The sequence below is a fragment of the Cervus canadensis genome, chromosome 8 (assembly GCF_019320065.1).
Source record: "Cervus canadensis isolate Bull #8, Minnesota chromosome 8, ASM1932006v1, whole genome shotgun sequence".
NCBI lineage: Eukaryota > Metazoa > Chordata > Mammalia > Artiodactyla > Cervidae > Cervus > Cervus canadensis.
The window spans coordinates 31,040,638-31,068,206 of NC_057393.1; the positions used below are offsets into that span (position 1 = coordinate 31,040,638).

At 44.9% G+C, this 27,569-nt stretch overlaps 1 protein-coding gene across 3 annotated transcripts in view; it reads left to right on the top strand.

Annotated features, from left to right (window-relative positions):
- HPSE2 (heparanase 2 (inactive)) overlaps positions 1-20,942 on the top strand; it is a 665,453-nt gene extending 644,511 nt beyond the window's left edge. For all 3 annotated transcript variants that reach the window (XM_043476432.1, XM_043476433.1, XM_043476435.1), the window contains exons 11-12: positions 535-681; positions 20,105-20,942. In XM_043476432.1, the coding sequence (XP_043332367.1) occupies positions 535-681; positions 20,105-20,270 (313 nt within the window). In that variant the 3' untranslated portion in view covers positions 20,271-20,942. The remainder of the gene's footprint in view (positions 1-534; positions 682-20,104) is intronic.
- Positions 20,943-27,569: the final 6,627 nt, after the last annotated feature.

Here is a 27,569-nt window from a genome sequence, read left to right on the forward strand (position 1 = left end):
ATAATATAATAACATGGCAGCATGTTGAAGATGTTCATGAACTAAAAAAAAAAATGCTAACAATGTGATCCCAATTATGTAAAAACTGAGAAATATATATGTATGTGTCAAAGAACTCAGTAAATATTTGTCAAATTATTAAACTAAAAATACTGGAAGGTTGTCAACCAAAATGTTATCATATTTTAAAACACTTGGATTATGGGAGACTTTTCTTTTTCTTCTCTGTGTTTCTCTATATTTTTCTTTTTTTCCCAGTCAGCCTTCCATATTCAGAAAAAGATACTTTGTTTTCTAAAATCATTGTAATATATTTAAGCAAAAACAAAAGGCCTATGGTGGGAAGTGGGTATCTTCTTTGCAGGAAACCACAGTAACAAGGCCCTTCTGTCTTTCAAAGTCCAGGATGGCCAAGAATCATGAAGTAAATGCCCTTTCCTGGGGTAGTCCTGTTCTGTGCAGCCCATAAATGATTTAGAAGCATCTAACAGACCACTGTTTTCATCTTTCCCTCTCTCTCTCTCTGGATATCAGCCACAACTATGTTCGAGGGTCCATTACACTTTTTATCATCAACTTGCACCGATCAAGAAAGAAAATCAAACTGGCCGGGACTCTCAGGGACAAGCTCGTGCACCAGTATCTGCTGCAGCCCTATGGACAGGAGGGCCTGAAGTCCAAGTAAGTGCCAGCCCAGAAACAGCTTAGGAGGGAGTGCAGTAGGAGCTGGGTGTGGAGGGAGTTGGATGGCCACTTTGCTGAGGGCACCAAGGTTGCTGCTGATTCACTCAGGGACTGCTTACTCCCTTTAGCACCCTGCACAAGCCCTTCCCAGCCCCTCTAGGCTTGGGGTCCCCAACAATAAGCTCAAATGATGGACTAAATATATCTCAACAAGGGCATTCTTGGAATCTGGACTAGAGGACTCTGCATTATGCCAGATGATCACATTGCAAGCTATTTAGAATCCTTGGTCCCTACCCAATAAACGCTAATAGTGCCCCCAGCCATGTAACAACCAGAAACAGTGGTAGTTAAGAACCACGTCCCTTCCAGGGGTAGCATTCTGTACTACTGTAACTAATAGTCAACATCTACAAATCTTGTGGAGTAGAGCACCTCTAAAGGACAGAGCACTGGACAAAAATCAGAAGTTCAGAGATCAGGAGTCAGTTCTAACAAATTAAAAATTTGGATTTAACTAAGATTTATTTGGGGTTAATTTGGATTAATTTTTAATTTAATAAAAAATAAATGTGAATAAAAACCTAGAGAAAGAAATAAAATACTGTAAGAAAAAATAAAAGCCAGTTCTGCCCCAACTTTATAACTTTGGGCACTTCTCCTCTCTGGAACTGTTTCCTTATCTATTCTGGGAGCTCGGTAGTCTCTTCAAACTCTGTAATTATATGATTCTGTGACACTCTCTTCTGCTTTCAGTCTCACCTAGAGACTCTGGCCTCTACCAACAGAAAGCCCCTCTAGGCCACCCCATCCTGGAGGGAGGCCTCCCAGGATGGACGTGAGTGCTGTACAGACTGGGAGCGTTCCCCATTCCACTTTTACTGTTTACCAAGTTTAACAAAGCTGTAAACTTGGAGCAGGTGGCTTGGACTCCCACAGCTGCCCACAACTATTTGCGCTGTAATTGTTCGCCATTTCACTGCAACCTTGGTGGCGTGCATTTGGTTTCCAACTGTATGCGATGGGAGCAAAACACAATCTGGGAAGTCACTTACTGAGTCTCTTAGCCCACCCTGCATTTGTTATTTGCAGTCTTGGTTCACAGACTGGCTCTCTTTTCTGGCTGCATGTCCATTACTCTCAAGCCTAACCTATCCCAGCAGAACTCTCGAGTATTTCATCCCCTCTCTCCATTTCCCAGTGGTTCACAGTTGGTGTGCTGAGTTTCTGGTCTTCATTCTAGGCAGAAGATGCTGTTCTGGTTCACTTAATAACCTGGGCAAATCCTTTAGTCCTAATCCCTAGGCCTCAGTTTTCTCATCTGCAAAATTCAAAAGTTATATATATGGTAAAATCCATTCCAGCTCTGAAATTCTCATCCTGGTCTGATCTTCTGAGGCCTGTGTGCTTAAATCTTGCACTGCCTCATGACCTGCAAAGTCACATCCGCAGAGAGGTGACTCCACAACAGTGACTGTGATAGTTCAGGGTCCTTTAGAACCCAAGATGATTAGGAGCTGAGCCTGCCCTGTGTCCGGAAGACCACGTGTACCGCATGGAAGAAACTAACCAAAGGCCTTAGTCTAACAGGCTAAGGTGTCAATCCCGGCTCTGCCACTTGCTGGCTGTATGTCCTGAGGCAAGTTACTTGATCTCTGTGAGCCTCAGTTTCTTGAGCTGTAAAACTTTTTCTGTGGAGAGGAGCAAGTGAAGTCTTCTATATAAATTTTGTGACACATGGTAAATGCTCAGTAAGTACTCATTGCCTTCCTTCCTCACCTCAGACCTCTAGCCAGTTGAGGGTGAAGAGAAGAATAACTGCTCTAAGGATGTTCTTCAAAAGTGGTATCGTCTTAGACTTTTAAGATAATATGTGGATAAGACATTTGTTAAGATTATGGTAAAAAGAAACACAAAACCATGAAACATGAAGAAATGATGGCAGGTGGCATCATTTTTACGAGCTTGTTTCTCCATCACCCAAGGGCACAAACCTCTAAGCCTGTTTGCCCAACTCTACATCCCTGCCTCCAGGATTATAGCTCTGATGTTTGAACTGCCCACATCCTGGCTTCTGTCCTGCTTCTGTCTTTAAAGTGACTGAAGTGACTCTCAGTGGCTACTGATATGCTGCATTCCCAGTTATGCTGTCTTGTGCCTCACCTTGTCATCATATTGTTGAGGAGCTATGTAATGTCTTTATTAGATTGTCAGAGAGGGACAGGAAAAAGAGAATTTCATTACACAGAGGTCCTGAAGAGGAATTTGGTAACATCAACTGAATTAAATAGCAGTGTCATGCAACTGGAAGAGGAGGGAGTTGGAACCAGGAAGTCTGGCTATAAATCCAGCTGCTACCATTTACCTGTGTGACCTCAGCTAGCTCACCTGTCAGATGAGGTTATTGTGAGAATCAAGTTAGAGCATATGGGTGAAATGAAGCCTTCTACAAATAAAAATTTCACACATCCATGCATACAGATACATATATAACCACAGACACTCACATGATTATACATATATTGTATTAAAGAGAGTTTGGGATTGAAAGTCTACAGAACTGGATTCCAGCCCTAATCCTGCCACTGCTTCACTGTGGGACTTTGGGCCCTTCACTCACGTCTCCAAGCAGGTTCCTCTTCCTGTGAGCTACTGCTCATTTAACACCTCTCTGATTCTAGAGAGAACATGCTGCACCATCTCTGACTGTAGGCGGCCAGACAGGGACTGCCGTGTACATGCTCAGGACCCACACCCTACTGTCCTGCTCAGTAACTGCTAATAAGAGCAGGAGCCCTCAGTGGTTCTGGGATGTGGGTCTCACAGGAAAGGTGCCGTTTCAGTGCAGCAAGCTCTGCAGGAAAGGATGAAAGGAAATACTAGGAAGTGATTTCAGCTCTTTGGTGTCTCCTTCTCTGTTTTATAAGCCTCTGGGGCCAGATTCTGTGTTCTTGGCCTGCTAATTCCTGCTGTCGCCTGAAGCCATGTTAGTTCAGAGCAGGGATGGAAAGCTCTGGGAGCCTGTAGCTGCTCCTGTCAGTAGCAACCAGGAAAAGGATATAAAGCAAAGCAGTGTGCCAGTCAGGCTACCAGTGGGGCCTTCTGGCCTGGGGCTTTAGGAGCAGGGAGATACTGGCAAACTTTTTCAATTAGTAGAGAACATGGGGTAATTCTCCTTCTCTTGGAATTGCCATCAAGGCTGGAAGTAGTTCAGATATTTGAAAGCATAGTGGCATGTGAACTTGGGGCACTGGGACGTCAGGTATTCTATAGGTAACACCCTTGAGGCCACTCAAAATGTGTGGTCCAGGCATCCAGGTCCTTAGCGAAGGTTCCTGTTTCTCATCTCTGTGAGCAAAGTAGTCAAGAGACCCACCACTCAAATCTCAACTCTTTAGGTAAGAGATTGTTCTCACTCTAGGAACCAGACAAAAAGTGAGTGCCCTGTACCCTATGGGATAGAAGCAGGGAAACTTAGAAAACTGTGGTGTGGATCAGAGAAGGGTGTTCTGTGTCTGGAGTATATATTCTTCAAGGATGACTGAAGAAAATGGGGAGATTTGATTTAGATAAGAAAAATAAGGCAACTTGTGAGGACTTTCTTTGGATATTCAAAGGACTGCTAAGTGAAAGGAAACAGATTTGGCCTAGGATCCTCTAAAATGACAGAAAACCAGGGACTACAATTTAAAAAAGAAAGAGCTCACCGCAAAATGAGCTCATTTTTCAAAGGCTTGCCTGGTTTAACTGGGGACAAGACAGGCTTCCTTAGGAGGTAGACTATTAATCAAAGAAAGAGCAACATGGCCATCTCAGGGGTGCTTTAAGATTCCTTACTCACTGGGAGGTTGAGGTGAAAGATTACTGCTTCCCATCAAACTCTAAGATTCTATTATTCTCTTCCATTCCCCTCCCCTCAACTCCCACTTCACTTTTGGAGCCTATATGGTCACCAGGAGAGTAGCTTCTTCAAGCCATCAAAAAGGCCACACAAAGAAACGATGCTATGAGAGAAAGAGGTGGTAATACCAGGCCAGTTCTTTTCAAAAAAATCTCCAGCTGCAGGTCCTTCCCCCATCATTTTCACTGCTTTCTCATCTTTCTGAAGGAAGGATTAGCCATTATACCTAAGACAGTAATAGTTCCCCCTCTAGGTAAGTCTAACAGCACCTTTGGCGCAGCTCTACCATCCACTAGGGAATCTGCCCAATGCCTCATGTGATCACAAATCAATGAACATCATCCTCTAGGGAATCATCTCTCCCAAGACATAAATATCTCCAATGCCTTTCAATAAACAGGAAGGCAACATAAAGTTGGGCCAAAGAAGGCAAGTTGTATCAAAAAACAGGAGGACTCAAACCAGGACTCTGTAACAACCTAGAGGAAGTAGGAAGAGGTGGGAGGTGGGGGATAGTTTCAAGAGGGAGGCGACATATGTATACCTATGGCTGATTCATGTTGATGTTTGGCAGAAACCAACACAATTCTGTAAAGCAATTATCCTTCAATTAAAAAGTAAATTAATTAAAAAACAACAACAACAGGAGGACTCACTTTGTAGGGGAAAGTCAAACCAGGAACAGGTGTTTGCTCAGATCCCAGCATTTTTCCCTATGTATCATATTCAGTTCCATTTGAAGGGAGAATGATCCAAAAATTGGAAAAGACGGAAACAACTTTCATCACGCTGGGACGGAAACAACTTTCATCACGCTGGCTCTTCTATTCTGACACATTGATGCTAAGAAACCTGGGGTGGGATAACATTTTGAGGTGGTCTGGTTCACTCCCCTGCCCTCAGTCTGTGACTAGGACATCTGGACCAGAAGATGCCCTATGTCTAAAGACCCCTAGGAAAGGAGTGCCCACAGTTTCAATCCTGTCTGAACATTTAATTTTATAAGAACACTGGGGCCATCTGTGCCTGTGACTGGGACTTTATAGATAATAAACAGCACCATGAAGCATTTTAGAGTTGAAGAAACTGAATTTTAGGGCCTTAAGTGACTTACTGAAGAGTGACACAACTAGTAACTGATAGAGCTAGAAAGTACCTCGTGTCCAGTTCTCCTGAGTCAACTGTACTTTCTTCAACACTGCACTACCGCAAAAGTCAAGTAGTGTAAAATTATAATGATATTGACAAATATACATCATTTACAAATATATCTATTTGTATATAAATATACAAATATATATACATGTACATTGAATAGCCAATCTCTGTCATGACACTGAGGTCATTCCATCTTTGACTTATGAATATAATATATTATGTATTCATGATACATTATCAGTTGATTCGAAAAGTGTTTGGTGAGCCATCAGTTTTCTCTCCTTTAGGCTAACTCATCCCAGTTCCATTCACTTTTCTTCAAAAATCCTAACTTCAGATTCTCATCAAAAGTTCTTCTCTGAGCTGTTTTTAAGATTCCATTTCCAAGTCACAAAATTTTAGTGAAAACCATTTTTTTCTCAACTAGATGGAAGAATTCCTTCTGTTTCTTCTATGCTCTTCTCAAACAAAGATTACTGAATACCAGGAGTGACTGTAAGTTGGTTGGATTTGAGGTCTCTAAAAATCACTCTCAGCTTATTGTATTCTGACCCAGAGCACACACACACTGCCAGCTCTCCTAAACCTAATGGAGCCCCTCCTCAGAGGGAAAGAAGCTGTCAGAGGAGGCTTCCCAGGGAAACGAGAGTACCTGTCCTCATCCACTCATCAATTTGGTTGAGATCCTACTTGTGCCAGACATAACTGTCTCTCTTCAGCACTCTAACTTGCAGTGGCAACTAATCTGGCTAAATTCTTAATGAATGTGGTCCCATAACTAATAAGAACTGAGGAAACCCAAGTAGACAAATTAGAGGGAAAGTCTGAATGTAAAGTTTAATGTGATATTTCAGAATGGATTGTCTCTTGATTGCCTTAATGCCAGGCCACGTCATCACCTGACCTTCAAGAGCTGTTGAATAGGGACATTTGAGGGGAAGGGATTAAAGTTCAGCTCTATTATTGGAAACAAAAAACTAACAGGAAGCAGACTGTGGTGGTGCCATGAGAGAGGTACAGAATATTTCTGCTTTGAGGCTAATAAGTTTCATGTTAAATGATTAAATTTCATACCTGCATGAGCCTCTCCTTCAGCTGCCATAATTTTTAATTGAAAGAATTTCGAGCCTCCTTTTATGAACCAAGAATCTTTTTGCCTATTCTGCGAAGAGATGAACATACTTTTTTCCTTTTTCTACATACTGCAATTTTTTCCATCTCTCTGGGATATAACTTTTGCTTTGATTTCACCCTCATTAAATCCTATATCAAAGGAAAACATTGGCATCTAACCGCATGCCTTTAGAGAGGTGTCATTTGATGTTAGCCAAACAGAGTGGTTCTGAAAATACTGAAGTAACTCCCAGGTGCTAAGACGTTAAGAATATCCTCATGTCCCTGTTGGAACAGACCACATTAAGATACTTCATCTCTAAATTCAGAGTTTGGCTAGTATGAAAAGTCCTAAGGGCTGAACTGGCCACCGCCAGACCCACCACAGTTAACAGGAAGCATCACATTTATTTTGGGACGTGGACAGATATGGCAAAAGGAGCTTTGTGAAAAACTTTACCTTTAAGAATTCTCACTCAGAAACAAAACACAAAAACCTGTTTTCTGGGACGGAAGGGCCATTACTCCATACATCTCAGCAGACTCAAGACGTCTAAGTGTTTAAGTACTAGACTGCTGATATTAGTTGGTACTTGGAAATTTTGAACACTGGTCGACCAAATGTACTCCCTGCAGGTTTCCATTATCTTCATTTGTCTGGAATCATTTAGTTTCTTCTTGAAATAAACCATTCTGTGAAAGTTCTGCTGTTATTAAAAGATGACTTTCGAAAGGGGAATTCTGAAAGTACTCAGAGTACTAATTCTATAGCATTCCTGACAAAAAGTTTCTGCTTTATGATACACTTCATCTCATGAATTGAGTTGAAAATGAGTTGGCCCACTTTAGAACTAGACAAGTCTGATTATAGGAAAGATCTTCCTTCAGTTCAGTTCAGTCGCTCAGTCACGTCCGACTCTTTGCAACCCCATGAATCACAGCACGCCAGTCCTCCCTGTCCGTCACCAACTCCTGGAGTCTACCCAAACCCATGTCCATCAAGTCGATAATGCCATCCAGCCATCTCATCCTCTGTCGTCCCCTTCTCCTCCTGCCCCCAATCCTTCCCAGCATTAGGGTCTTTTCCAATGAGTCAACTCTTCGCATGAGGTGGCCAAAGTATTGGAGTTTCAGCTTCAACATCAGTCCTTCCAATGAACACCCAGGACCAATCTCCTTTACTTGTGGCCAAAGCTCATTTTCTTTCCATTTCTACCTTGCTTTAGAAAAATTAAGCATAGTAAATCTATGTCATCCTTATAACAATTTTCCATTATGTCTTCCCTTAGAGTTCGAGTCTCTCAGCTTTTTAACCATTCCTCAATGCATGTGTCCCAATCACTACTGTCTGTTCACCTTGGAATCCATTGAGTTATAGAACCTCAGTGTGTTAGTCACTCAGTCATGTCCAACTCTTTGCAACCCAGTGGACTGTAACCTGCCAGGATCCTCTGTCCATGGGATTCTCCAGGCAAGAAAACTGGAGTGGGTTGTCATTTCCTCCTCCATACAGAACCTTATCTCTTATAATTAACTGTTCAATTTTCTTACCTCATACAAGCTTAGTTGTAGAGGTCTGAAAAGTAGGAAATATGAACATTATATTATTATAATTTACCTGAGCAATGCAGAACAGTAATATTTTAAAATCTTTTCCAACTTCATAATGAATAGTATTATTTTAAGTTGTATTCTTTAAGGATTAGTAAGGTTAAAATTTTTGTGTCTATTAGTATTTTATTGCTCTTGTGAATTTTCTACATCCCGTTTACTTATTTTTCTATTGGGCTGTTATCCATTTTATTAATGATTTGCACATTTTTTCTAACCATGTATATCATGTGTTAACATATCTTCTTCAGCGTTTTGTTATTTTTCCAACTACTTCATTTTTAAGGTATTATCTTGACATGCAGAAGGTTCCCTTTTTATATAGTTAAATTTATCTTTTTCTTTGTGCTTCCTTCTGTTCCATTCATATGTTTATCTATTTATATTCCTGAAATCAGAAAAATACATATATTTACTTTCTGTAGTTTCTTTTTTGTTTCATTTGTTATATTCATTTCTTTAATGCATTTGGAATTTGCTTTGATGGTTCTGTAAGAGGTAAGGAGCAACAATAGTGCTGTTGAAGCTAAGAGTATGTGAGGAAATCTGTTAACCTCTGCAGGGCTTCAGGTGCCAGTTTTAAAATGTCAGGGGAAAAAAAAAGAGGATAGAGACCTCTGTTTCCTGGAGGAAAAGGCCCTGCTGTTACAGATGGAACCACGTCGCCTGTAGCCCTTCTGAAAGGCCACTCAGAGGCCCTCGGGAAAACAGAGGAGACTCAGAGACAGGAGCACAGAGTGGTAAGAGAGACACCTGGGGCTGGGGAGATTCATGAAATGGCTCTGAGTGAACAGAAAGGTAGTACTTCTAACCAGCAAAGTCCAAGCAGTGTTCCAGTTCAGGAAGTCTGAAACAGATGCTGCGAAAGTATAAATATAAATACACATGATATATGTAAGCTTCAGGGTCAGTCTGTAGAAAAAATAAAGAGAAATAAATATACAGAGAAATAAGCCTTCCAAATTTTACTTAGTGAAAGCTTACTCATCAAAACAGAGGAGTTTGGATTCTTTTCACCCTTGTGCTCATTTGAGGGTGTTTGATGGCTCTTAAAGAGTTAGTAACTATAGCCAGTGGACATAGCATTATCTAAGTAAATCATTATATACATATCTGGAAAATACAGTGAGGGTACTGAATGATATATTTAACCCCCTTAATTCCTTCTACCTGAAGAGAGCTTGAGCCCACTCTTGGTCTGTGTGGAGTTCTCTGTGACACAGTCCAAGACCTGAGAGAAATCTAAATGACTTTAGAGACTTTGTCCTTCAAGCAGAGCAGTTTTTCTTTTCAGTGCTAAAGAAATGCAGTTTGTTATCTGTGCAAATGCTCCATCGGCTTTGGTCCTGAATTCCTGCTGTAAAGTCGCACACGCACTTCCCTGGTCCATGCTGCGGAGCACGTTCATCCCACCAGAGAACTCACTACAGGGAAGACATTCAAATGAGGCTGTTCTGCAGAAATAGCAAAAGTGCCCACTTCAGACTATTCAACAAGAAATTTGCCTTTGAAAAGTTCACATCTTTGTTTTAGTTTTAAAAATGTGGCCTCTTACATGGTACTCCAAAAGAGTAAGAAAAGATCTGTTTATTCAAAATAAATTCAGAATGTAATGGTTAGAAAGCTATTTGATTCCCTGCCCCCCACCAAACCCTGCCCCAGCTGCAAACATATTCCCACTGTTTCTTCATCAGCTCTTGCTGCTCAACCATGGCTGCGCTTTGAATTACCTGGGGAGCTTTAAAAACCCCAGTGCCCAAGCCGCCCCCAAGACCAATTAAACCAAAGTCTCTGGGCTGGGACCCAGACACCAGTATTTTTTTAAGGCTCCCAAGTTAATTCAAATATGTGGCCAAAGTTGAGAACTATTGTCCCTCTAGAAAATGCTGGAACAAGATTCCAACTGATTTGCAGCTTTGATTTCACCCAGATTCTATTCTTCATTCAGGCACTAAGCCATTTTGCCAAAGGTGTGAACATGCCAGGAGGCCCTGGGAGCTTTCTATGACTAAGAGGAAAGATGTGTATGGCTCCCAAAGGTTTTACTGTTTGTTTTAACTCCTAGATTAGTAGTGTACAGATCACTGTGCAGATTAGAGGATTATAAAACGCTTTTATATTTTACAGTGACTTGATATCTTAAACCAAGATGCTTAGGAATCCAGTGTCTTCACTGTTGTTTTCTGAGAGATTTCATTTGTTCTCAGCTCCAGAACACATCTTCTTCCAGATCATTCCCAGCATCTGGAATCTCTCCACATAGCTGACTATCAATACTGTGGTGTCCCCACCCCAGCTCCACTCACGTGGGCACCCTCGTTGCAGGCAGAGATTTCCACTCTGTTCCGGATGACCCAAATAAAATCCTGGTGGATGAGCACTTCAGAGCAAAGCTAACATGTTTCTGAGCAGTTGGTTCTACACTGAGGGGCAGGGAAGCGGAATACATAGGCAGTTCTGGTGGGCAGAGAAGTAAAGGTCTTTGTCTTCTCCTTTCTCCTCATCTTCCAGAGGCTCTGATTTAGGTGATAGACAAACATAAGCCTCAAGGAACTGAAAAGTCCTAAGCTACCTCATCCCTATAGCAGGACCAGGGCCTTGAGTCAGCATTTCTTTGGCTGCCAAGCATCAGGAGTCCACAACAGGATCTGGTTCATTCCAGACAAGGGGCTGGAGCACCAAGCTGTGGACCAGTTACCAAACACCAGCAAACACTTGGCAGCCTACATCTTCCCCAATGACCTTCTCAAGAATGACTCAGAGTCACCACACTCCTTGCACACTGACGTCCATGGGCCCTGGAGCAGAACACGTGCCACCTGAGACATCTTATTTTTCCCTTTTGAGGGTACGCCAGTGCACCTCATGTGCACTGAGGGAACACTGTCAAAATCTGATAAAACCGAGGTATTTATCCCGTTGGTTTAATATATTTGAATAGGTATCCAGGAAGCCGTGACTTTACAGTGTTGCTGTTGTTGTTGTCTAATCACTAAGCTGTGTCCGACTCTCTGCGACTCCATGAGCTGTAGCCTGCCAGGCTCCTCTGTCCATGGGATTTCCCAGGCAAGAATACTGGAGTGGGTTGCCATTTCCTTCTCCAAGGGATCTTCCCAACCCAGGGATTGAACCAACGTCTCCTTCTAGTGTTTGTGGCTCAGATGGTAAAACATCTGCCTGCAATGCAGGAGACCCGGGTTTGATCCCTAGGTCAAGAAGATACCCTGGAGAAGGAAATGGCAACCCACTCCAGTACTCCTGCCTGGAAAATTCCATGGATGGAGGATCCTGGTGCGATACAGTCCATGGGGTTGCAGAGTCGGACACGACTGAGTGACTTCACTTTCACTCTCCTGCTTGGAAGGCAGATTCTTTACCCCTGTGCCACCTGGGAAGCCCCCATGGTTTTTGTAGCTGGTTTCTCTCGTGGTTTGAGTGTGATATACCTATGATGTGGAGCTCTGAGATGGTCGCAAAATCAAACTTTCTTCCCGAAGTGCCCCCAAATGACTTCTTCTCATCTGATGGAAATGAACACTATCAGTATAAATCCAGTTTCCTTAGCTAGACTCTCATCTTCTCTGCCAAGTATGCTAAGTCATTTTAAACCACTAGAAGCAGATGGTAGGATCCCATGATGGTTTAGACCATTATTACACAGACTTGGATAAAACACAGATCAAATCATGACCCCCAAACCTAACTGCCAACAGGAAAAGCTTATATCCCTGACAACCTGCCTATAAAATCCTCAGCTCTGCTTGCATAAAGGAATCCGAGTGTTTTCCCTGTTCAGCGATATAAGAAGTTAGATCAACATTTCTCATTTCAATGTGCTCTCAAAGAGTAGGACATAAGGAAAGTAATCTTATCAACATCAAACTGTTTAAGTGGCCAGGAATTTCATATATGATGAGGGCTTTTCGAGGGGTAAGGGGAACAGGAAGCATTCACCCCCATTTTTCACTTAGTCTCCTCTCTTTAACAACATCAGAGGAAGGGACTGGAGTGTCCAAGCAGCCACATGAGAATAGAGAGGCTGACTGAGTGGAACTGGACAAGAATTCATTTAAACTACTATCCTGGGCAAGAAGGCATTGAACCACGTGCCACTGAAGATTAAAAAAAAAAGAACAATTAGTTTAGCAGGTGAAATGACCGCAGCACAGAGAATAAATTTGAGATGTTGCGTACTGAAAAGAAGCTGCCAAAAACGTACCCCTCTTCCAGCTGGGGCTCTCAGATTAGGTTGGGGTGGAGGAGGCCACATCCAAAGGGGCCTGGAAGGAACATCAGGCTTTTTGACAGTCTACCAGATTTCAGGCAGAGCAAAAAGCACATAAGTCACCCTTGGGAGGAAATCATCTTCCCTGTCACCCCTGAGGAGTAGGAGCTCTCTGAGAGGGTCATGAGCATCCTACCGCCTTTGCTCCAGCTGGGCAAGTGGGGACCAGGAGACACTAGGCTGCTGCAGCCACTTGTGAGCAGTCCTCCTCAGCGGGTAGCCTCTCACGGCCATTTCAAAGGAACCTCCCTCCTGTCTAAGCTCCTCCAGATGCACAGCCTCTCCCGGAGAAGCAGGGGCACGGAGCGGAGCAAGGCCCCTTTGTCCTCAAACCCGGCCGAGCTCCCTCCCGGCTCTAACCTGCCCCTGACCTGGAGAAGGGCAGGGCAGCTGCACACACCAGCTTCCTAACTCAGCGAGGGGGCCTCCAAGGGCAGCGGGGCCTCGGGGAGGGGGGGGGGTGTCTGTAAAGAGCACACAGGTGCGGCCGGCGGGAGGGCGGAGCGCCAGGACCCGGGCTGGAGAGCGGGGCGCCGGCAGCCCCGCACCTACGCGGACCTCTCCCTGCATGCCGGCGAGGAAGCCGCTCCCCCGGCAGGAATCGCTGCGGACTTCGCATGGTTCCTTAATATTAGCCACATGGCGGCACTGGGGGGTGGGGGGCAGTCAATGGACCGCAACGAAGTTTTTGCCGGGATTGGACTGATCCTGAGGTTTGTTGCTCCAAGAGGCCAAGCGCCGGGCCCGTCTCCGGGACTCCCCGGGACTGGAGAGCGGGCTGGAGGGGCAGAGGCAGGAGCTCCGCTGCCTGGGAGCCGCCGCGCGGGATCTCGGCACCGTTGTGAAGAGCAAGAGTGCCCTCTAGTGGCTTGCGGGAGAGCACGCTGGCGCTAGAACTAGGAGGTTGTACGGGTTTTGTCCTCCAGGGTCCCCACCACCACTCGGATTCTTACACCTTCTCCTTTCTCTCCTCCTTCCTCCCTCTCTTCTGCTCCCTACTCCGTCTTTCCCTCCTTCTCTCCCTGTCTCTCACTTAACAATCTAGAAACCCGAAACCAGAGTCAACAGTGACATTGCTAGACCTTCACGTGTCATGCTCAGAGTGTGAACTGTAACTCGAGTCTCTGTCCTCCCACCCTAGTGTCTTTTCCTTCCAGATTGTGATCATCTACCCACATATTTACATCCAGCCCTTCTTTTACTGAGCACCTACTGTGTGAATTGATGAACGGGAGAGCGCAGGATGAGCAGGACCAACACAGGGTCTTCCTAACTAGGGGAGAGGCTGATAGGCAGTCAGCAATCCTGATACTGTGATGTGCGTGGAGACAGAGAAGTGCTAGGTGACCGGGAGTACTTTGCGGGTACCTGACCTGAAAGACAGGTAGGAGTTAGTAGGGAAAAGGAGGCTGGAAGCGTGGCGGGAGTACAGAGAAAGTTCCAGGCAAAATGACAACATGAACAAAAGCCCTGAGAGTAGAGTTTGTGACTGGAGGAAGCGTAACACAGAATGAAAGGAGGGGGTGGATGGTCAGGAGCTTCAGTGGGCAGGAGCTCCAGGGAACCTCTAAGGGCTGGGTAAGTAGGTAAATGGCCTCGCTTATGAGGTCTCCTAAGGCCCTTGGAGAATGTTCTAAGACTAGCAGGAAATTACTGAACATTTAGACAGGTGAATGTCATGATCATATTTCTACCTGTGCAGGATCACTGAATTTGGATTTAAACTCTGCTTCAAGCTAGCTATTAGACTGTGGGCAACCCACCTGAAAAGTATGGGAACTAGAAAGAATCTTAGGCTTCACCTAGTTTATCTTACAGACAGAGAAACCCAAGTTCAGAGAAAGCAGATCACTTTCTTAAAGTGGTGGAGATGGAACTAGTTATCTCTGAGACCTTTCACCTCCCATTCAAGGCCCCAGATATACCAGCAGAAACTAGTCACTAGCTCCCCAGGCTGCTCCTGATAATACACAGGCTTCCCTTGCCTTTGCCCCTGCAAACGTCCACCCAGGGCCAGACCAACAAGTTATCTTCAAGACTGGCAGAGAACATGCTCACTAGACTTGCTTCCCTGAAACATCAGAAGAGCTGAAAGCTTACTTCAGTATCCACAGCTAGCAAGAACCTTAATGAGACCAGAGATTGCAGACAGGTGGTTGGGGGAGGATGTGACCCAGCCAAGGGGATCCCACAGAGACCCAGGGAGCAGAGGGCTTGACTCCAAATTGAGACACGGAATCCCATTTCAAATAGCATGCAGTGTAAAGAAAACAAGTTTAGGAATTGCAAAGCAACTCAGACTTTGAAAAAACAGATGGTGATAAAAAAAAAAAAAAAAAAACAACGCAGTTGTCCTAATATTTGGATAATTTAAAAGCCCTCAGCAGCTAGGGAATTAAGAAAAATAGCTCCACGTAGGCTGGATCATTTAGCATCTGGTTTGAAAAGTCACAGGCTGGGAAAGAGGTCCCAGAATGTGATGAAAATATGATAAGAAAGGTTTTCAAAGAAAGAAACATGATCCTAGTGAGTGCCATGTGGAATTGGGGAACAACACAAATAGTAGAAACAGGTGTTAGGAGACCTGAATCCAAGACTAAGCTTAGCCACCTATTGGATGTGTGACCTTGCCCAGGCCGCCTAACCTCTCTGACCTCATCTCAACAGTGAAGTTAAAATAATAATAATACTTGCATATGTACCTCACTGGGCTCTTTAGCAGTCACAAGGGAGGCCAGATAGGACTGTGGTATAAGGCTGCAGGCACATCTCAGCTCCACCACTTAATGGCTGCATGACTTGGGTGAATCTTAGATCCCTCTAAATGTCGATGTCTTCATCTGCAGGGATGCTAACACCTGCCTCGGCTGGTAGTTGTGAGGACTTCATGCGATAGAGTAAATCACAGCATCTTGCCTTTGGCATAAACAGTGCTCAGTAATCAGTGATTTTTATCATTCACATGATATGTTTGCAAATTGTTCAGTGCATAAAAGTGAAAGATAATTGTGATATTTAGTGTGATATGACTTAACTGGGTAATAGGATAAATATTACAAAAAAAACATAAGCAGGAAAAATAGAATGGAAGTGGTATAGCAAACTGTCCATCATTATAATGAAGGAACTTTGTAGATAAGGATGTGTGAGGACTTAAAGTCTCACAAAATTAGCTCATGTTGGCTTAGCTAAGAGATGGTCATATAGATCTTTTTTAAGAATGAAAAGCCCTAGTGATGATCAATGGTCTGTGTCTGATTGGGATAAGGTATCTAGTGAGTGACTGTGAGAATCAGCGATAATTCAGGTCTTATCTAACATCTCCATAGCCATTGAGAGCAAGAGTAATTGGTACGTTAATGAAATCTGTAAAGACATTCAGCAAACCTCCAAGGGAGCCTCTTTGGAATTGGAGAAAATCAGCCCAGGAATACCAGAAATAATGTGAAAGGGCCTCAAAAGTCCACTGGCTCATTCAGAAAATATTCCACCCCAATTCTATGCCAAGAGCCTTGTTAGACACTGAGTATTCAGTGTGAAAAGCACCATTCCTTTCCTCACCAGCTCACAGCCCAGTGAGGGGTACAGGGGTAAGTCCTACCATTCAGTGAGGTGGTTGAGGGAAGTTTTGGGAACAAGAGAGCCCATAGTTGGGGCTGCTAACCCAGGGCTCAGAGAAGGTTCCCCGGAGGGAACAACAAAAGAGCAGGCTTGGCAGGGACCCAGAACAGTTGACCCACAGAGGAGGAAGACTGACTGTGCTCCAGGTGGAGGGAGCACCACTCACAGTGACCCGGATCACACAGGGGCAAAAGGCACCCTCAAGTTCTGGGAATCCTTTGTGATGTCAACAGATGTCTATGGCCCTCCCACATTATATTAATTGTCCCTTTAATAATCTCTTGCTTGATAAAAGCACATGATGCCCCCTTCTTCCCAAAATACCTATTAGGAATTTGACAACAGTTTTAAATGAACTCATCTCTTATCCCAACAGTGTCTACAGGCATTTGCATTTGAAAAATATTTACTGTTCTTTTAAATGAACGCGTGTATTTTATTCCCAATAGGATATACTGACATTTTCACTTGAGAAAGATCTACCTCATTTATGTACAAAGCTTAACTGTTTTTCATCAGGAACAGTCTGTTCATGCATACACTGATGATGTCCTTACAATAACTGCCAGCTCAGCCCAAACCCCCCAAGGTCTGTGATCTACAGTTAGCCCTGGAGTAAGGGGCAGCAGCAGCATCTGAAACTGGGGAGGTGGCCAGAGCTCGGCTTCATCATCCGGATTAAGGGAAGGGATGGCGTTGTTGGAGAGTTTGAAGCATGGACAGCTGCAGATGGCTTTCTCAGCAATGTGGCCGGCATGGGGGATGAAGGCAAGGCCAGAGGCCAGAGACAGGTCACGGGGATGTTCTGAACTAAATAATAGCACTAAAGAAAGAGAAAGAAGCAGATTTGAAAAATATTAAAAGGTAGAATTGGTTGGATTTAGCAACTTCCCAGGTGGCTCAATGGTAAAGAATCCTCCTGCAATGCTAGAGACACAGGTGATGCAGGTTTGATCCCTGGGTCGGGAAGATCCCCTGGAGGAGGGAATGGCAACCCACTCCAGTGTTCTTGCCTGGAAAATTCCATGGACAGAGGAAGCTGGTGGGTTATAGTTCATAAGGTTGCAAAGAGTCTAACACAACTTAGCAACTGAGCATGCATGCAGCAACTCCAGACCTGGGACCTGGAAGAGAAGACCCAGATGACTCTCAGCTTTCTGGCTTAGGTAATCCGATAGATGGTAGGACCAGCCCAGAGATTACAAAGTCAGAGATTTGAGGTGATCTTGATTTTGGACTCAATGACTTTTGAAGTTCCTTTGGGACAGTTAAGCAGAGATATGTAAATCCGAAGAAAGATGCAGGCTTCAGATACAGATTTGGATAGCATCAGTATGCAGGTAGTAATTCAAGTCCTGTGTGTGGGTAACAGTATCCAGTGGAAATATGTAGTATGGAAAGCAGAGAGGTCCAAGGTCCAAGCGCCAGGAACCCCAGCATCTGAGAGGCAGGTGTAAGGGAATAGTCCCCCTGAAAAGGAAATGACATGCAAAAATGAAGGAGAAAAACAGGAAGAGGGAGACACACAGACAGACGGGCTGCTACCGTGAGAGCCAAGTGAAGACAGTTTTAGGAGAGGAGCCGTGAAACTCGCCGTGTCACCGTACAAGGACCAAAAAGTTCACCTGCCCGGCATGACAATGAAAAGAATAACAACAGAAAACACTGTCTCCCACTTAATGGCTCACTATGCTTTCAAAGCCCTTTGACATTTATATTTCATTTCAATTCATTCTACAGCCCATATAGCCTGTCTTCTCACAGATGCAAAACCGCAGGAAGTGTGATGAAGAGATTTGCCACCGCCATCTAGGAAGTTAGTGGTCGGCTCCTGGAGTTAGAGATCAGTCCAGAATCTAGGTCATGCTCCCTGGTTCTGCTCACACCTGAGTCAGCTTTCTAACCAACCAATAAACCTGGTGGCTCAGACAGTAAAGAATACGCTGTCTTCACCAGAGAGGGTTATAGAAAGTTCTTGCATTCTGATGAGGTCAACACTGCCCTTTATATCTCGATTCTTACACCCCTGCATCTTCCAGATGCAAGCCTGGCTCTCCATGCAGGAAATCCCTGTTTGTTCATTCATTTCTCAGTCATACCAACAAGAAGCGAGGCTGCCCCTGGCCCATCAGATCTGGACCAGGCCGGAACTGGTCCATATCAGGCTGGGCCTGGAGCTGCCACTCTGCCCAGCTCTTCCTGGGAGCAATTTACATTGCAGTTACTTCAGAGAGTTCACGGCTCTACTGAGCAGGGGGTCTGATCATGAATCTCTAAACCCATCTGTTGTCCAGAGCACAGAAGGAATGCTAAACCAAGACCTCGTATCAGTTTCTACAGTTTTACTCTCTTCACAGCTCAAATGAAACCACTGCAATGTCACCACACTAGAGGCTGGGCAAGGCCCAAAGACAGTCGACACTATCATGTTGATTTTCTAAAAGTCACTTGCAGCCTTTATTTACAGCTAGTGGCCTGGTTCTGGCCTTCTCTACTTACCCAAAGAGCTGAGCTTCAGTCTGGGTGCGTGGCTTCCCAAGTCACATCAGAAACAGCTGGGAGCTTGTCTGGATTCTGTACCACAGACCCCAGATGGGTGATGAGCCATCTCCCTTTGCTGTCTAAGTCCTTCTCAGGGCCGAAGATGGCTGACACACAGGAGGGATGAAAGCAAACAGGATAGGTGAACTGGGGTCACAGTGCCTGCTTTATCACTTACTTCATGGTGTCCCTAAAGTGGAAACATCCTTTAAATATTAGACATGGAAACTCATGCTCAGATTAGAGGAAGGTAGGTGGTTACGTAGCCACTGTCCTCCTTTAGAACTGCCGGAGACAAGTGGCACAATGTCAGTTCTCTCATCTCTCAAGTAAACTAATGAAGATGCAGTTAAATAGGAACTTCTGAAGCCATCTTCAGCCTGTATGTTATTTGACACTTCAGGTAGAAAAGTCCAGTTCAGTTCAGTTCAGTTCAATTGCTCAGTCGTGTCCGACTCTTTCCGACCCCATGGACTGCATGCAGCATGCCAGGCTTCCCTGTCCATCACCAGCTCCTGGAGTTTACTCAAACTCATGTCCATTGAGTCGGTGATGCCATCCAACCATCTCATACTCTGTCATCCCCTTCTCCTCCCACCGTCAATCTTTTCCAGCATCAGGGTCTTTTCAAATGAGTCAGCTCTTCGCATCAGGTGGCCAAAGTACTGGAGTTTCAGCTTCAGCATCAGTTCTTCCAATGAATATTCAGGACTGATTTATTTTAGGATAGGTTGGTTAGATCTCCTTGCAGTCCAAGGGACTCTCAAGAGACTTCTTCAACACCACCAACTGGACTGCTATTGTGGTTTCAAAACAATAGGCACCAGACACTTCCTCTTCTGCCTCAGAGACTTTTTATTTGCCTGAATAAATGATGCGTCTCTGGAACTGGACTACCTGTGTTCAAATCCTGGCTCCCAGGGCTACAAGCTGTATAGCCTTGGGCAAGTCACTTCACCACACTAGGGGGAATGGGACAGGGACCATCTCTTCCTCAGAGCATTGCTGGGGTGTTCGCGTGCATTGTGTGAGTGAAGCACCAGCTGAGACGCTGGGCAGAGCTGGTGTCAGTGAGTGGTCACTAGCGGGGCATGGTCAGCGGACAGGGGCAAGCTGAGGCTGCCAGGCTCCGCTGCCGTGGCTTCTTTTCAAGGCAATAATAAGTCCTGTGCTGTCTCTCCTCCCCGTAGGTCAGTGCAGCTGAACGGCCAGCCCCTGGTGATGGTGGACGATGGGACCCTCCCAGAACTGAAGCCCCGCCCCCTGCGGGCCGGCCGGACATTGGTCATCCCTCCAGTCACCATGGGCTTTTATGTGGTCAAGAACGTCAATGCTTTGGCCTGCCGCTACCGATAAATCCCCTTACACTCACAAGTCACCAGCAGGCCTGCCAGACTACTTTCCACTCTTCTGCCCTAATGGTATCAGTATTTTTTCAGGCATCTTCTGAGCAACCAACCAGTCTCTGCCAGCCCATCCTGCTGGAATCAACACTGGCACGCTCTCCAAAGAGACAAATACCCTAGCATGAGCTTAGCCTAGGTAGGTCACTCCCGCCCCAAGGGAAGAGGTGGACATCAGCGGTACCTGTGTTAGCACGAAGGCGTGTGTAAAGCTGTGTGCAGCCTTGTACATGCACCATGAGAACAAGCCGACGGTGCAAGCCCAGAACAGATACAACAGCTCCCCACATCCTGCTCACATAGCAGTGTAACTACAGACCTTGGCCTGTGGCTGCTGCCCTCAGCAGATGAGGAAGGAGAAAACCCTGTGGACCTTCGGCAGCCCAGTCCTGCCTAACTCCTTTCCTTTGTCTGTTCCCTGCTGTTGCCTTGGGTTTCATATCACCTCTCCTCCCGTAGGGGAGCAAGCGGGTGAGTCCGTGCTGGCCTGCTGGGCGAGCTGTTTATGTAATTTCCTGGCTGATGTATGAGTGTGTGCATCTGGGTTTCTGACAGTGGCATCAATCACTAGCTATTCCTCTGGGAAGCGGGTGCTTCTAAAGTAAAATTGTAATCATACTCCAGATTTTGTAAGAAGGTTCTATTCCTTTGTGAATCCAGATTCCCCCAGGGTTGGGACGGGAGTCAGGTAACAGTATTCATTGAGTGGAGAGCAATGTATTAGGCACCACAGAAAGCAATCATCATCTGTCATGTGGCTGCGAGGGAGAGTTTTAGAAAGAGAAAGCACACCCATCCACCAAACACAGGCACACACACACACACACACACACACACACACACATCCCCCAACTGAGCAAAGAAAATAGTTAGACCTATCTCAACTTTGAGAGAATATTAAGGGCTTGATAGGGTAAGCCCTTAATGGTTTGGTTGACCAAAACCATCTTTAAAAAAGGTACAAATCAAAGGTCATCAGAGCTGTAAGACACAACTGAATCTAACAACTTTCCACTGCTTCCCAAGTAGCTGAGTGCTCTCAAAAGGCTTGTATTAGGCAGAAAACTAATGTGCTCATAAAAGATGACCAGGTCCATGCTCTCCAAGACCAGCTTATCTGAGCACTGAAAAACACTTTCAGGTCACCACGTTGGGGAAGGGAGATCTGGAGGCTGAGGTCTGGTGGGAAAACTGTGGAGGAACGGGAGATGGAAGATCCTCTGGGTTGGGCAGTGGGGAGTGGAGTGGTTTAAATTTCACGATGAGGACCTTCTGTATGGTTCAAGAAGCTTGTGTGGGTCTTTGCAAACAAGTTACAACTGAAATGACTTTCTTTTCTGTGGATGTGATTTTCTTTTGCAGGATAAATGACACAAAGGATTTTTTTTAAGGAGGAGGTATTAGACAATGTTATAGGATTCCAATAGAGAGAGATACAACTTCTGCTGATGTGGAAGGATAGAAATTGAGGAGGGGGCAAGGTGGCTGAGGCCAGAGGTTGCAGAAACTGCCTGAGGAAGAGTTAAGGAGCAGGGCCAAGTCTTCAGAGTGAATGATTAAGGAAGATTAGACAAGAGAGGAGGGAGCAGACTCTCAGCGTGGAGAGCTGGAAATTGGGAGAGGGAGTGGAATTAGTTTCAACAAGCTTATTATTAGGTAAGGAGGAACAGCACCAGGAGGTGTGAAGTGGGAAAGGGGAGACCGAGGACCAGGCTGGACCCGGTCAGGGCTGGTGGTGGCTGAGTGGTAGCTCAGGGCATCCCACTGATGCTTCAGATGTGGGAGCAGGAGAGAGAGAAGTCCCAACACTGGGGGTAGAAAGGCAGGGAAGAAGCAGCCAAGAAAAGTGAAGAAAAAGGAAAAGAGGAGTAAGAGACAAAGAGGTTGTTTCCCCCAGTTTAAAAAACTTGGTGCAAATATCACAGTCTTTTCTTTAATATATACTGGTGCAGGTACAGCTGCAAGCCCTCATAATAACAGGAGTGACCAGAGGTCCCTGTGGGCCAGCCCTGAGCTAGCTTGCTTTACTAACATAGCAGCCCTTCAGGGAGATACTATTCATATCTCCACTTTTCCTGTGAGGCCTGGAGTGGGCCTGTAGCTGCCCAGGGTCACCCAGGGAATGGGTTGCCGAGCTCAGAATAGTCCAGAGCCTGTTCATTTAAGCACCCAGCTCAGTGGCTGCCTGATTCACAGACTTACCTCTTTCCCTTTTCATAGGTTCCACTAAATCATTACAGCCAGGACCTCTGAAGCTCCACTCAGACACGCTTTCTGTAAATAAGTGTTGATTTTTCACTAAGACTCTAAATGTTGCAGGATACAGGCAGTCTCTGCTTATTTTGTCTTTATATATTAAATATTGCTCCTAAATTTTGGTTTGGGTTTTTTTCTTCTTTTTTAATTAATTAAAAGGGAGGAGGGAATCAACAGAGTTTATCTTTGGAATCCTGCAATGCTAACTTTGCAACTGCCTCCTGGAAGAAGTATTTGCATAGTTCAAAATATACCAAGAAACTCACTATAACATCACATTCCATAGGGATTTTAGTGCAGGGCATCTGTCCTGGCTTTCTCATTTAGGAGTGAAGGGTAATTACTAAATCACTAGGGATCCTCCTAATAAAGGATTTTCCTACTACACTCACCACAAAAGATGGATTGTGGCAGAACTCAGCATCACCCTGCACATTGACAGCTTGCACCCAGCTTGCCAGGCTGGGCCCGAGGACAAAAGAGCTCATCTACCAGCTTCCTCCCATCATTTTTTTCCTTCCCAAACAAGACATGGCCAAGACAGTCTTTTAAGACTTAAGAGCCGTTTTATTTTAAACCAAAGAATGGGCTTGCACAAATGCTTATTAGAAAGCATAATAATGTATAATGAGAAGTTTGTGCCTTTTGCTGAGATAATTTTCCGCCCCCCTATCCTGCCTCTAGGAATGATTTTCTTTCTCCTTTCTTATCACAAAGGCTCAGAACAAATTCTCATTGTTCCTTGAAGAGAAAGTCTCAATTCTTCTAGTGCCCTGAAAAAGCTGCAAGTGTGCGATATTAATGTTATTTCCAGCTGGAGACAAGCTGGAGAACACCAGACCTGCGCTCCTGTGAGCCTGTGCCCGGGACCCCCAGAACCGCCAATCCCGAGGCCCGCTCGCCCTCTGTAGCCCTAGCCCCCGCCCCCAGTAAAAGCAGTCCCTGGGCAGATGAGCCCCAGCCCTGCACCCTCCAACATGGCAGAGGGTGTCGGCAGGTTCTGCCTGAGAGGCCTCCCCCACTCTGGCTTTCAACAGCAAGGACCCTCAGCAGTGGGGAGGATCCCCCAGGCCTATGAACTGCTGAGCGGCCATGGGGCCGGGCCAGCCCAGCACTTGCACGTTCACCCTGCTACCTGTACCCAAGGCCCCTGTATGTGGGGTGGATGCAGCTGCAGGATTCACTTTGGAGACACAGTGAGAGCAGCTTCACATTGGTAAACAAAATGGAAAGTGTTTCATCTCTGCAAAAGCCAAGGCGAACCAGGTGCGTCACTCCGACCATAAAAACAATGGGACACAGAAAGACTCTGAGCTTTTGAATTATCAATAGAGCAAACAAAAATAATAGAGCTGTGTATTGGAGAAGGCAAGGGAAGAGGGGGTGTAAACACGTCCCTGTCTCCAACCTCAGCACCACTGCCCACTGCTCTTTTCCACTACCTTCTATCCAGTTCCACAGCCTCACCTCTGCCAGCCACTCTATCTCCTATCCAGAGCCCAGGGAAATCCACTGTACTGAAAGGGAATTACATTTTGATAGTAGAATAGTCCACACGGTCTTTTCTTAAGAAGTACCAGAATTACAAGTAAGAAGGTAAGGAATACTCAAAGAGAGGCAGTTATTATAGAGCTCAAGAGTATTAAAATCACTGCCTCTGAGTTCCACTAGCAGCCTCTGTAACCGCTATGCCCACTCCTGGTGGTGGTGACTCGATAGGGTGTTTGGAAGGACCAGAGTGGCATAACTAGGACTTGAACCCAGATCGGTCAGAGTCCAAATTCTGCTCTCATTGTACTCTGCTCACTCTTGCTGGGCTGGCTGTGGCCAACTTCCTCTCAAAAGGAAGTTTTTTTTCCTCTGCTGCCCACAGCTAGCTCTCTTAAGGTCCTTTGTGTGTCCGCCCAGAACACTGGTGGTGCCTTCGCCCAGGAGAGTCGATCTCGGGGCGTGGAGGAACTGACCAGTAGCTCTGCTGAGTGGCGAGTTGAAGTGTGACCAACTTTGGATGTAGAATTTTGAATCCAGGCTCACCTTGGCCCTCCCGATGTGCTCCTCTTCTGTCTTTTCTGGAGAACAATTTAAAGGGCCATTTCTGCCACTGCTACCCACCGCAGGTGATGGCTTGGCATACTGAAGTCATGGAGGTAAGTGGCAGAGCTAGTCAGCACCTACACAGGTACTGCCTCTGAGCACTGCTCCTCCCCACCACCCAGAGCTTTGGAAGTTTCTCTTCACCTTCCCAGACTAAATAATAAATGCAGTAACTATAGCCCTCGGAGCAGTATTTGCAAATATCACTGTAAAACAAAAAAAGCCAAAATACACCAAACCAGCTGCTCTGGCATCCACTTCCTTCTAAACACCAGAGTAGCCCCAGGAGCCCAGGAAGCATTAGGGGGGAGCTGAGCAAGTTCCACAGGACTGGTTCGAGGGTACATCCCACTGTCCTTTGCATCCAGCAGAGAAATGGGCCTCTGTACAGACCACGTCACGCATGCTATTTTCTAATTACTATTCATGAAAATACTCTCAGATGCTTTTCTCCTTGTAAATGTTATATAGTAAATTATACTTTTGGAAGAAGCAAAAAGAAGTCTTAGTTTTATTCATCTGGAAATAACAAAATAAGTGCAGGAACACCTCCCAGGGAAATGTTCTCTGTGTAGGGGGTTTGAACAGGGGTTAATATTTTCTTCAGATTTCTGGGAACAGATTATATTAAGGTTTGTATGAGCCTAGTAATGGCAGAGAGTTTGATTCCACAAGGTAGTTTATATTTTGAGGTAATGTTTTGTAAGTAATAAAATGTGGCTACTCTAACTTTCTGTTCTCAGGGTCTCAGGGTGTTCTGTGGGGAAAGGGAGGCCGCTATTGTTCACGCTGCACCTTGACCTGAAGACTGATTGCTGATGAACTCAGATATGCTGGGGGTCTTTGGTTTCATGCCGTGCTACCTTCTTCCTCTACTTTTTTCCCCATAAATATTGCTTCATGCACTCCAAGTGGAAATTCAATTTTATTATTCCAATTAGATGTCATTGACTATGTTAAAGTAACTGTTAACTGCAAACAGGTAAACCCTAACCTGTCAGAGGCCTAACACAATTAAAGTTTATTTTTTGCTAACAGATCACGTAAAGCTCAGTTGGTGGCGATGGATAAAGTGGGCAGTGTTTCTCTTCTCTGTAGTCCTTTAGAGATCCAGATTGACATAGGCTCTGTCATTTTCACTTGGCCTCCAAGGTCGCTATGGCATCAGTATGCAGTTGGAAGTCAAGGAAAGAGAGTATTATGAGAGTATTATGAGGGGTCTCACCTGGCATAAACTCCTCCCCCTGAATTCTTTAGGTCATAAGTCAGTCACATAGTCCCGTCGGATGGGGGTCTAGAAAATGAAGTCCCTGGCTGGGCAGCCACTTCCCCACAACAATTATGTTTTGTTCCTATAGTTTGGTTGAATGTCTATGTCCCTCCAGAATTCACAGGCTGAAATCTAATCCCCAACATGATAGTACTTGGAGGAAGGGCCTCTGGGAAGTGATTAGCTCATAAGGATGGAGCCCTCATGAATGGGAGTATAAAAGAGACCCCAGAGGGCCCCTCTGCCCCTTCCACCATGTGAGGACATATCCAAAGAACACAGCCTATGAACCAGGAAGTAGGCTCTCACCAGACACTGAATCTGCCAGAACCTTGGTCTTGGACTTCCTAGCCTCCAGAACTATGAGGAATAAACTTCTGTTGTTTACAAGCCACCCAGTCTATGGTATTTTTGTTATAGCAGCCTGAATGGACTAAAACATTTGTGAAAAAGAGCACAAAACTTCGATGGACAGCTAGGAGGCCAGAGAATAAATCAACAATATTGGGTCCTTCCAGGTGATTTGCCATCAAGTGAGTGTTATACACTATGTGTGGTGCTATCTAAATTCAAAGGATTTTTTTAAAAAATGTACTTCATAATGACCTCAAGGAGCTTTCTCTTCCATCTCCCCCATTCCTTAAATCCGTCTTCTAGTATTTGGCTGAATTTTAGCAGAAAATACTTTATGTTGTCCCACTGCCATCCAGTTAGGCTGCTGGATACTGTGGCCAGTTATCTACTAGACATATCAAAAATACCATTTAGAGCCTCAAGTAGCAAAGTGGTTAACAGTTCACTGGCAAGTCATAGAGGCCTCAGCTATAGCCAAGATGGGTACCCATACCTGGAGATCCCACTGATTGAATCCATCTGAGGAGAGCAGGAACTCGAAGAAGGCTGCTCTAACAGAGACCTTGATTCTAGTCCCAGCTCTCTACCCACTGACTGTGAGATGTCAGATAAGTGACTCAGCCTCTCTGGACTCAAGTGTCCTTCTCTGTAAAATGAGGACTTTGGATTAAGTGAACCCTAGGGTCACCTGAAACTCCCCGTTTCCAAGCCTATGTTAGATGGTCCCTGTTCCAGCTGCTCTTGTCTTCCTGTATAATTTCATACATATTACATATGAGGAGAAAACAGTAAAATATACATATATATATATATATATATATACACTCAATTCATATATTAACTATGTCTTTTTGAGAGCCTTCAAAACTAGCCTTAAAATTTTTGACACTTTCTATATATATGCAAAGTGCTTCTCAGGATGCATGCATGCGAAGTTCAACACAACACATTTTGATGGCGGTTTCATTTTTCTGGAGACATTGTCATGATTTTTCTTTGCGTTAATTACGTGACTTCTTCCATCCAGTTTCTTCCAAGCAGTGATTAAGTGCAAATTTAATGTAGATGAAGCATGCCCCAAGGTACACTCACCTTGTTACTAGTTTTAAAAGAAAAAGATTGACCTCACTTTTAGAAATTAGTTAAATCAAACTTTAAGACACATATATGGAATTACTACAGCAGCACCTGATGTAGCATAGTAGAATTTTATCACGGTGTGAACCTAATGTCCTGGAATTCAATTACAGGTGGCACAGCAGGGGGTGGGAAATTGGA